Source organism: Erpetoichthys calabaricus, chromosome 1, assembly GCF_900747795.2.
Source record: "Erpetoichthys calabaricus chromosome 1, fErpCal1.3, whole genome shotgun sequence".
NCBI classification, from domain to species: domain Eukaryota; kingdom Metazoa; phylum Chordata; class Cladistia; order Polypteriformes; family Polypteridae; genus Erpetoichthys; species Erpetoichthys calabaricus.
The window spans coordinates 341,622,006-341,634,077 of record NC_041394.2 but is presented as its reverse complement, the minus strand read 5'-3'; the positions used below and the strand labels follow the sequence as shown (position 1 = coordinate 341,634,077).

The 12,072-nt window shown below is 38.8% G+C and overlaps 1 protein-coding gene across 2 annotated transcripts in view; it reads left to right on the top strand.

Annotated features, from left to right (window-relative positions):
* Positions 1 to 1,049: 1,049 nt before the first annotated feature.
* Positions 1,050 to 12,072, top strand: part of LOC114665113 (gastrula zinc finger protein XlCGF26.1-like) — a 131,134-nt gene continuing 120,111 nt past the window's right edge. For both annotated transcript variants that reach the window (XM_051925570.1, XM_051925577.1), the window contains exon 1: positions 1,050 to 1,497. In XM_051925570.1, the coding sequence (XP_051781530.1) occupies positions 1,083 to 1,497 (415 nt within the window). In that variant the 5' untranslated portion in view covers positions 1,050 to 1,082. The remainder of the gene's footprint in view (positions 1,498 to 12,072) is intronic.

Below are 12,072 nucleotides of genomic sequence, written 5' to 3'. Positions count from 1 at the left end.
TTGCTGCAATAAAGGGCAGTTTTTGTTTTTGCACCTCAAATCTTGTCTATCTGTCTCGCTCACTACTGGTTTCTGGTTGGTCATGACCTAAAAGATGACAAGGGTGTGAAGTATGCAGGTGTTCGAAAGCATGAGGGTATCACAGCCTGGGAAACCCCCATGAAGTGCTAACATCTGTAGCTGGGGACAGACCGGTCTGGGCTGACCTTCTTGGCTTTCTGCAAGTGCAACCCATTGCAGTTTTGAGAAGATGAGACGGTATAATAAGGAAGAGCTGTATTTACCAATGTTTCATAGATGTTTTAATTAATTAAAATAAAGTAATGCATTAAGCAAATCTAGTGATTTGCCTTGCAGCACTTTTACATTAAAGCTCTATTAGTTTTCTGTCCCTGTAATATGCCAATCCAATTGTGGAAGTCATGGGAGCTCAAGTCAGGTCAATCACCATTTAAGTAATTTACTTAAGCAGAAGGGAAGCTCACATTTCATCAAAACAAAGCACTTTAAAACTTGTAATGGGAACAGAGGGTTTTATAAAATCTGTTACTACAATCAAATATTACAATCCTCTCAGCAGAGAATAGGAGGAATGGTAGAACTGTTATGATGGCTTTTAGACAGATACCAGGCAAAGGTCTATCCCACTGCCAAAACAGAAGGTACGCATCATAAATTACACATAAGATGAAAAGCCAGTTTGTTCAGTCACTTGTTGTCTTCTGTAGTTTTCCTGCCAACACAATCTTGAGGCCCTACTTGTATAAACGTTCTTGTCATAACTAAGAACACAATTCTGGGACTCCATCATCCAGGTATTGAGTACTGCCGGCCCCCCACAGCTGTGGGACATGGTCAGCTTCTTCCGGTGTGTTGGACCTTCACTCCACACTTTCCAAGTTTGTTTAATGTGACATGAAGAGTAATGTGTTACTGGCATCTTGATGTAAACCTTCAATGATAGAGTGTTGTAAGATGAAGGTCAAATGTCTTTAGATGAAAATTGATGAAGTTTTGATGGAATTAAATCCTGCTCTTTCCACAGAGAGAACCATAGAGCCACCATTTACTGTAACGTCTGGATGGATGTCAAAGCAGAGATGTGTGAGACTGACATAAATATCATGGAGAGATGGACTGCAAGTGTCAAGAAGGAGAACTATGAATGGGAGCTTGACTACCTTAAACAGGAGAGCCTGAGCATTAAGGAAGAGGAGTGTGAACTGGGATCAGTGGGTGTTAAAGTAGAGGCTGAAGAGAACTCTGTCATCATTGAAGCACCAAAAAATAAAAGTGTGGAGAGTGTCAAGGAAGGCTACCTTCATCATGGATGTCAAGATGGAGCAATGACTGGGTTAGTCTCTTCTGAAAGCAGACCATGCTCATCTGTCAATGTAAAGTCTGAATCGTTACAGTCTGTTACAGGGGGAATTGAGGAACATTCATCAGTTAGAACTCAGAAAGATGAGCCACCACCTACAAAGCAGTCTGATAAAGGTACGTATACAATAGGAATATGTGTAAGTTTTGGGCTGAGGGTGTGAACCTGAATGGTGTGTTTGTGCTTTTTATTTGTAGCATAGAAATGTAGTGAAGTTGTAATGTTGTGCAAATGCTCTAAGCCGATACAAAACTACAGGTTATTGCTATGCAAAAGTAAGGGTGCTATAAGAAAATTGTTGCCCCTTTTGAATTTCCTGACTTTCTGCATTCCTTCTGATGAGGTCTGATCTTCAGCTAAATCCATAAAGCAGAAAAACGCAGTTGTCTTGAAATGATAACATACAAACAAGTGGACTCCTTCTTGTCAGCCCTGATTACATTGTTATAAACATTCAGTCTAGTCTGTTTAAATTTCCTGTACCCTAACATTCTCCCTTGGACTTCTTGATAACATTTTTGTATTCAGTGTTCCCCTGATGAAAGAAATCTTTCCAGGCCCTGAAGAAGCAATGCGGCCCCAAACCACGATGCTCCCTCCACCCTGACCTTGGTATAGTGTGTTTCTGCCAAAGATTTCTCATTCCCCCACAGAACATCCAAGTGGTCTTTTGCAAGCTTGAGATGTACAGTGATGTTTGCTTAGCGAACGGTATTTTCCTCCATACCATTCTGAACAGAGACTTTGCCAAGTTGAAGAGAGATCTGCAGGGCATTTGCTCTTTCTCTTGAGGTTCCTTTATCAGCTGTGTGCTCTGGCAGCGATCTTTGTAGAAAACCCACTGTGGCAGTGAATGTCGTCCATTTGTACACAGCTTTTCATTCTATGGATTGATGGACCTCTCAGGTTTTTACGCATCTCTCCAGTTCTTCTTCTACCCTGGTTACTCACAGGATTTTTCCGTAGCCAGTTCATTTCTGCGATTTGTATTCTGCGTTTGTCTTCTTTCCTCAGGCACCCGCATTCCAAGCTTTACATCATAACTGGAATTACTAGGGTTTCGTGCATTTTTGACTTTTGTTTTGATTGCTACACTTTTTGATGTCTATAGGTTGTTTAGTTTTCCAAAGACTGCAGAGGCGAGTCCAATTCATCCTGCATTAGCAAGACCCCCAGATAATCAAATGTCGTCACCTGTTCTGAATCTTCTCCTCTCGCCACACACTGTCAAAAGCTTGTTTGAAATCTATAAAGTTATTGTGCCGTGTTCGGTTTTGTTTGCAGTATTTTTCCACCAATTGCCGAATCACAGATAACTGATCAACTGTACCTCTCCCAACTCTGATACTCGCTTGCTCTTCTGTTTCTACGTATTGTTAGTCATCGTTGTACCATTCTTGTATAGACCTTGCCTGGGACACTCGGCAGGCTGATACCTCTGTAGTTACCACAGTCCTTTTGTCACCTTTCTTGTATATTGACACAATGATGGCTTTACCCTAAACTTTTGGACCCTTTTTCCCTCTGCATACAGTGTGTGTACTAATATTCAGAGCTCTGTTCACCAGCTTGTTGTCTCATTTCAGCTGTGATGTTATCTATTCCTGGTGCCTTTCCTTTTTTCAATATCAATTTATTTATTTAGAAAATTTAAAACAACATAGGAATGCTGTGGCCAAAGTGCTTTACAATAACAGAATAAAACAGGGGTGCCCAACTCCAGTCCTGGAGGGCCCGAGTGGCTGCAGGTTTTCATTCTAACCCTTTTCTTAATTAGTGGCATGTTTTTGCTGCTAATTAACTTCTTTTGAATTCATTTTATTTGAATTGCTCTTGAAGACTCAGACCCCTCAATTGTTTCTTTTTCCTTAATTAGCAGCCAAACAATAATGAGATGCAGAATGAGCCAAAACAGGACCAGCAAACTGTGACCATCATACAATATCGGGAAATAAAGAAAGGTGAAGGTCTCAGGAATACTGATCTGCTCTTAGAAAAGAGAAAATCCACAATTTCAGAAATGTCTGCTATTTCACAATGAGAGCAGCAACAAGCCATGGAACTAAAGAACGAGTTTACTTAACGACAAGACTCAGCGCTTCATTAAGCACCTGGTTGGAGTGAAATTGGTTGGAGTTTCAGGCCCTGACTTAGTTGGTCTTCTGTTGGCTCACTCACTTCACATTTCACTTCTGTTTGGGTGCCATTTAAGGAAAAAAATGAAGCAATTCAAAGGAAACATTTCTTAAAAACCAAGTCAATTAAAATTAATTCAAAAGAAGTTAATTAGCAGCAAAAACAGATCACTAATTAAAAAAAAGCGTTAGAATGAAAACCTGCAGCCACTGTGGCCCTTCAGGACTGGACTTGGGCACCCCTGGAATAAAAGAAAAACATACAATTAACATAAATAGAAATAAAATAAATAATAAATAGAAGTAATGTTACATAATCACAATGGGGAAACAATCAGTATTACTGAAGGTCACAGAATGCAAGTGAATAGAAATGAGCCTTTAATCTTGTTTTAAACGGTTCAATTGTAGACGACTCCTTTATGTGATGAGGTAAAGAGTTCCACAGGCGAGGAGCAGTAGCTGTACAAGCCCTGTCTGTCCCCCTTAGTTTTCCACTTGGTACGAGGGACAACAAGAGACAACTGACCAGAAGATCTATTCACTCAAGATGGCTAATGTAAAACACACAGTTCAGATAAATAGGCAGGAGCAAGTCCATGTAAAAAGATTTAAAAACTAGAAAGAAGATTTTAAAATCAATTCGAAAACTGACAGGCAGCCAGTGTAAGGAAGCTAATATTGGAGAAACAAAATCCGACTTTCTTGCCCCAACCAGAAAGCGAGCGGCAGCATTCTGGACCAACTGTAACCTGCGTATCAGGGATTTGCTGATCCCAGAATACAGCGAGTTGTAGTAATCGAGGCGAGAAAAAATAAAAGCAGGAGTAGCTTTTTCAGTTCCATAATTGCTGTATTGACCTCCTGTTCAAGAAAGTTCTCCATTGTTTGGCTCTCATTTCTTGTTTGCAGTTCAGTTAAATACTGTCAACATCTAACGGGATTTGTACACTTCATGGAAATACTCTTTCCATCTAGCTTCTAGTTCTTTCTTAATCTTCTGTTGTTTGTCCCTCTTTGTTCTTAACTGAAGACAGTTTAGAAAGGAAGGTGTCGCAGATTTCCTGCACTGTCTGTACAGTTTCTGTGTATTGTTATAGGATTTGTATTTCTTGGCATTTATTTTCTATCCATTTCTCTTTACACAGTTTTGATTTCTTTTACATTTCTCATGTTGTTTTATTATATTCCTTCCAGTTTGATTTTTAAAAATTTTTTTTCTCCCTGTTTCAGTTTGTTTTTTGTCACCGAGTTCAAAGATCTCTAACTAATAGCCCAGAACTTTCTCAACAGTTTCAATGTACAGTATATCTGTTTTATTGTCCCCCACAGCATTTCAACTCGATTCCTCGTATTCTCACCTTGAGCCGTTGTAGCAAACTCTTCAGCTTTTATTTGTATTGTGATACTCCAGCTTCACTGTTTCTTTCTTCAGTTGTCCACCATTGAATATTCTTACGGGTGTCTGTCTCTTATCTGTCTCTGTCTTTGATCGTTACCATTACCAGTTAATGATCTGATCCTGCATCTGCTTTGGGAAAGATTCTGCACCATGTTTACACCTGTCTGCCATTCTGTTCACTAAAATGTAGTCTGCAATGTTGCATGTTATCCCATTTTGTGATTCCCACATCCATTTTCTATTTGCTTTCCTTTGGTAGAAGACTGTGTTCATTATTTTGAGATTGTTATTCAGACAGAATTGTAATAGTCTCTGTCCCCATTTGTTCTCTGCCCCATATCCAAACTTTCCTTTGCATGAACATCTGACTCTACTGAGCTTCTGGAGAGCTCAGTAGCACAGAGGGTCACAGACTAGACTGAAAATGCGTAAATGACATGCTCAGCATGTACAGTCCAATTGTTTGCGTTATATGAGTTTTAAGATAATTGTGTTAGTCCATTATTGTGACGTAGCTGAAGATCAGACCACACTGTCTGCAAGAATTTATGCCAAAGGTTACCAAATGGTACTCAAACTTTTTTTCTTGCCACTGAAAATTGAACTAGATTAAACTGAAGATTATACATACCAGTGGAACCTCGGGTCACGAACATCTCGGACCACGTACAAATCGGGTTACGACCAAAAAGTTCGCCAAACTTTTGCATCTATTCATGACCACACACTCGGGTGACACAAACAAGCCAGTTTCCCTTCCGGTTCGGTCGCGCCGATGATTTCCGCATGTGTTCAGTCTCTCCCTGTGCAGAGAGAGAGAGAGCCCAAACAGAACTAAACATTACAGAACAAGTAAGTAAACATTTAGTTTACTATTACACTGTGCATTCTATGGTATAATTAACTATGTTTGTGCTTAAAAATCTTTAAAAAAAAAATATATATATATTTACATACAGCTTGTACGGTCCAGAACAGATTAATTGTATTTACATACAATCCTGTGTGGGAAATTACTTTGGGTTGCGACCAGAGTTTTGGAACGCATTACGGTCATGACCCGAGGTTTCACTGTATCACATTTTTCTCTTCCCGCTTCTATGTGAGGTTGATGGGTTTGATCAAACTTTCTCCGTACAGCGCGGGTCTGCACCTTCTGTAAAGTCAAGTACTTTTCCTTCAGATCTTTTATGTATCTTCCTTTGCTTCGGCCTCAGTGGCGTAGCTAGGGGCAGGCTGAGGGGGCGGTCCGCCCTGGGTGGCACATTTTTGGGGGCGGCATTATTGGCCAAAAGGCTCGGAACACTTCACGTGTAAGCAGCAGGGTTTGGAAAAATATCACTCATGAATGAAAAATGTTACATTTTCTGATTTTCATACACAAATGCTTCAAAAATCGTTTTCAGACGGTTCTTCTGTGACGGCATCAGACACGGCAGTTGATATTTATGAGGCAACAACAAAAATAAACAGAAACATTACACCGATAATAATTTCTAGGAACATAAACAGCTAATTCACAATGTATAATTTTGTTTCGTTAACAATCCGAATGCGTTTTTGCTCATCCCCACCTATCGCTTGTACACTACACCGGTTCTGGTTTTCGTAGCATAATTGTATTAAACTAATAATCAGAACACGGCTTATCAGTGCGTCTGTACTATATTCTTGTCTAGTTGATGCTTATAAATAATTATATGTGAAAAAATATTGCTGTTTCTCTCTATATAAATATATGCAAAATGTATCTTAATTTTTCTTCATACATCATTTTAATTTTCTATTTAAATAGGTTAACATATTCAGATACGTTGGAGGGCGGCAAATTGAAGCCCCGCTCCGAGTGGCGCGAACTCCAGCTATGCCTCTGTTCGGCTTCCCTCATTTTCTTTTCCTCTGTCCTTCCATTCCCATCACCCTTTTGCCCACATATCCGAACCAATTCAGCCTATTTTCCTCTACTCTCTAAAATATATCACTTCTACTTTTGTTGTACCTCTGATCATCTCATTTCTTATTCTGTCCTCTTTTGTATCTCCACACATCAATCTCAACATTTTCATTTCTGTCTCATCCAAGATCTACCCATGTTTCAGCTCTTTACTGGTCTTACCACGGTCTTAAACACCTTACCTTTTAAATTTCCTTGATCACATAATATTCCTGACACATTCTTCCAATTGTTCCATCCACTCTGCACTGTATGTGTTATCTTTGAATCTAATCTCCATCTTGGGCTACCACTGATCCTCGATATTTACAAGTATCCACTCTTCTGCAGGCTAACTTCTGAATCCTGATTATCATTAAACCTATAATATTCTACCTTCTTCCTATTAATCTTCAATCCCCTCTCTTCCAAAGCCATTCTTCTAACTTCCTCCTTACTAGTGGTACACAACACAATGTCCTCACAATTGAGAAGCACATGACAAGCACAGGAGTTTGACTGAACAGTCAGCATGGGTTCAGAAGAGGGAGGTCGTGTTTTATTGACATGCTGGAATTCTATGAGGAGGCAACAAAAGGATACGATCAAAGTGAAGCTTATGATATTATTTATCTTGACTTTCAGAAAGCATTTGATAAAGTGCCACATGAGAGGTTGGACATCAAATTAAAAGAAGTGGGAGTTCAGGGTGATGTTTTTAGATGGGTGCAGAATTGGCTCAGACACAGAAAGCAGAGGGTGATGGTGCGAGGAACCTCATCAGAACTGGCCGATGTTAAGAGTGGTGTCCAGCAGGGGTCAGCTGCTATTTTTAATATAAATGATTTAGATAGAAATATAAGTAACAAGCTGGTTAAGTTTCCAGATGATACCAAGTTAGGAGGATTAGCAGATAATTTGGAATCTGTTATATCATTACAGAAGGACTTGGATAGCATACAGGCTTGGGCAGGTTTGTGGCAGATGAAATTTAATGTCAGTAAATGTAAAGAATTACACATAGGAAGTAAAAATGTTAGGTTTTAATATACAATGGGCGGTCGGAAAATCGAGAGTACACCTTATGAGAAGGATTTAGGAGTCCTAGTGGACTCCCAACTTCCTGACAGTGTTCAGAAGCCATTAAGAAGGCTAACAGAATGTCAGGTTATATAGCGCCCTGATGGGTGGAATACAACTCCAGGGAGGTTATGCTCAACCTTTATAATGCACTGGTGAGGCCTCATCTGGAGTACTGTGTGCAGTTTTGGTCTCCAGGCTACAAAAAGGACATAACAGCACTAGAAAAGGTCCAGAGAAGAGCAACTGGGCTGATTCCAGGGCTGCAGGGGATGAATCGTGAGGAAAGATTAAAGAACTGAGCCTTTACAGTTTAAGGAAAAGAAGATTAAGAGGAGACATAATTGAAGTGTTTAAAATTATGAAGGGAATTACTATAGTAGATCAAGACTGTTATTTTAAAATGAGTTCAACAAGAACACACATGGACATCATTGGAAACTTGTTAAAGCTAATATTTGCACAAACATTAGGTAGTTTTAATTCACACAGAGAACCACAGACACTTGGAATAAGCGACCAAGTAGTGTGGCAGACAGTAAGACTTTAGGGATTTTCAGACTCAACTTGATGTCATTTTAGAAGAATTAAGTGGACAGGACTGGCGAGGTTTGTTGAGTTGAATGGCCTGATCCCATCCAAATTTTTCTAATCGGCAAAAACCCTGCATCAAGGGGTAATTGTACTTTTATCCCACGACTCAGCAAATCCATAACCAGATCACAGAGGTAAGAACTTAAAGAAGATCATCCCTGGTGCAGACCTCCTCTAACTGAGATCTCGGCCATTCCCCTAACACTTCTTTTAACTTGAGTCCTCACTCCCTCATACACATCCTGGATAATCTTCACTCACTTCTCTGGTCCTCCTTTCTCTCTCATGCACCTCCAAACCTTTTGACATGTCATCCTACCATAAACATCACATTTTCAGACACCTTTAATTTGAGTGTCCATGTCGGAGAAATATGCATTTTTAAGTCTAATTGCCTTTAATCTGGCCAATTTTTATGTATATAAGATAATATGCTACATTTAATTTAATTTTGAATGATTATTTTTTCACCTAATTTATTCATACATGAGTAGAATGAGATGAATTAATATTGTAGCCACATGTATTTATTTAAACTGCACTTTACTAAAAGTATTAAAGATCTTGCAACAAGAGGAAAATAAAAAAAAAAATCTAATCTTTTAAGGAGTAAATGTCGTTATGTGAGCCCACAGAACCTTTTACTGTGTGTGTGGACCTGCAGGTTATCCAAATAAGTAAATACATATTTTCTGTCAAGTCATTATTCATAAATAAAGAAATCAATAATATCAAATGCTTTTGTTTTATAAACTACACAGTAATGAATCATTGAAGAGAGGCTGCAAAAAAACACTTCAGTGAGGGGAACGAACACTCTTGAGTGAATAACATCTTGTTAAAGCACTTTGCTGCAGGTCGTGTTCAGAGGGGCTTTTCCAAGAGCGGTCAACAGTAGTCCTGACCAGATAATGGGTGAGAAGTTGATTTGATTTTTATTAAGTACTAGGGGGCTCTGCACCCCTGCTCACTTCGCTCACCAACTCCCTGGTGGGTGCTACGTGCAAGCCGCTTCGCAGCTCTGCCACTCGCATATGGGAAAGTGGATGTACAATTTAAACAGATTATTTTCATGGGAATTGTTACATATGCATAACAGAACTAACTGTTTAACATCACAGCAAGTAATTAATTATAGTAAAACATAATAAATTGAAAGAAAATTATGTGTCATGTTGTGTTAGTTATTCATTGCGTTATACGTATTCATTCTCTTTGGCTTTGAAATTAATACACGGATACTTTTAAAACTTTTACTGTAAAACTGCAGTAAAAATAATATTTGGAATTAACTTTTCTTCAATATTGCATTGAATCTTGATTCAGTGTTTGGAGTTACATCATGACAATGCAACGTATAACTGCCCGTGAGTGAATATCGTTTCTTTCTCTCTAATAAATAAACTAACTTTTTCTAATTTTTCTGCCTGTGATTTGTTGTCATAGCAAAAGCTATTCTAACAGGAATACAGTAAACGTTTTAATACGAATGGCATATCAAGATCTCCTTTGGTATCTAATGTTATTCCCTGAAGATGTACTACATTACCTTTCTTGTTGCCTGTTAAAATTTTACCAGAATTGTTCAACCAATTTTGAATACAACTAATCTTGTCCTATTGCATAGCCCATCACTCAGACATGAATTACGCAATAACATTACGATACATCCTTCTTTCAACAGTAATTCGGGCAATGGAAGACAAGACGGTGTTAACGATTGTAGATATTCTACGGGATATTGTATGTTGATGTTTCAGCATAGTCTATTGATACGCATTTAATCAATTTGCCATGTAACCGATCGTCAATTTTGCCACTAATTCGTTTGACTTCATCGTTTCTTGGTGCTAGGATTGCCCGTGTACTCATTTCTTCTGTTGATAACCCTTCAGGATGGCATTCTTCAATAAGATTTGGACATAATACGTCTTATTTTATTGGGAACTTAAAGTGAGGAAAACATAAAAATTATGAGCTGAGAGTGCTGGAACTGTGTCTGACAAAAGCATTCACACGAATGAGAGGTGAGAGTTCCGTGGGTGTGGGCCGTTAACCGGAAATGGTTGAGAGGAGGGCGGGACTTAAAAAAAAATCTCTTGGCAATAGTCTCATCTTGTCTCAAGATTTTCTGTTATATTAGAGAGAGGCCTTTGAACCTTTTGTGGTATTAAGTATGCTTAAGTATACTCTGTCAAAGGTGGCCAGCAATTCAGTCATAAAAAAACTGCATTCCTAAAGTTTTGGGGGGTAGAGGGAAGAAAAAAAGGAACTGGACTTATCCATTTTTCTTGCTCTTTAAATGTTACAACAAGTAAAATACTAATTCTACAATTAAAGACCTGCAAAACATTTAGCAACTTATAGGCAACATATCACTCCACCCCAATCAAATATATTGGAAGGCAAATAAAAAACCGACATTCAAACATAAAAGAACATAAAAGTTCATTGTTTCTTTTACCTTTGCACTAACTCTGGTTTTGTGTTGCTTTAAGATATGCTGAACAATATTGCAGGATTTTATAGATCTGTTTTTGCAAAAGACATTCACGATTAGCCAGTATGTATTTCTAATTAGTTAATGTCTATTGTTATTCAACTGTCAATGTTCTCTGAATTAATCCCCCCCCCCCCCCCCCCCCCCTTTTTTAGACTTTCATTTAGCTACTGGGTTAACAATACATACTGTCTTTGCTTAAAATGCACCAAAAAAAAAAGTAAACTTGATAGGTTTGCCATGAATGCTCAAACTTATTCTACAGTTAATAATGTATTTGTCCCTGGGGGTAATTTTGACTTTTTACAAAAGTTGTTTGAATAAATTAATACATACAGTGCATCCGGAAAGTATTCACAGTGCATCACTTTTTCACATTTTGTTATGTTACAGCTTTATTCCAAATGAATTAAATTCATTTTATTCCTCAAAATTCTACACACAACACCCCCATAATGACAACGTGAAAAAAGTTTACTTGAGATTTTTACAAATTTATTAAAAATAAAAAAAACTGAGAAATCCCATGTACATAAGTATTCACAGCCTTTGCTCAATACTTTGTCGATGCACCTTTGGCAGCAATTACAGCCTCAAGTCTTTTTGAATATGATGCCACAAGCTTGCACACCTATCCTTGGCCAGTTTCGCCCATTCCTCTTTGCAGCACCTCTCAAGCTCCATGAGGATGGATGGGAAGCGTCGGTGCACAGCCATTTTAAGATCTCTCCAGAGATGTTCAATCGGATTCAAGTCTGGGCTCTGGCTGGGCCATCAAGGACATTCACAGAGTTGTCCTGAAGCCACTCCTATGATATCTTGGCTGTGTGTTTAGGGTCGTTGTCCTGCTGAAAGATGAACTGTCGCCCCAGTATGAGGTCAAAGAGCGCTCTGGAACAGGTTTTCATCCAGGATGTCTCTGTACATTGCTGCAGTCATCTTTCCCTTTATCCTGACTAGTCTCCCAGTCCCTGCCGCTGAAAAAACATCTCCACAGCATGATGCTGCCACCACCATGCTTCACTGTAGGGATGGTATTGGCCTGGT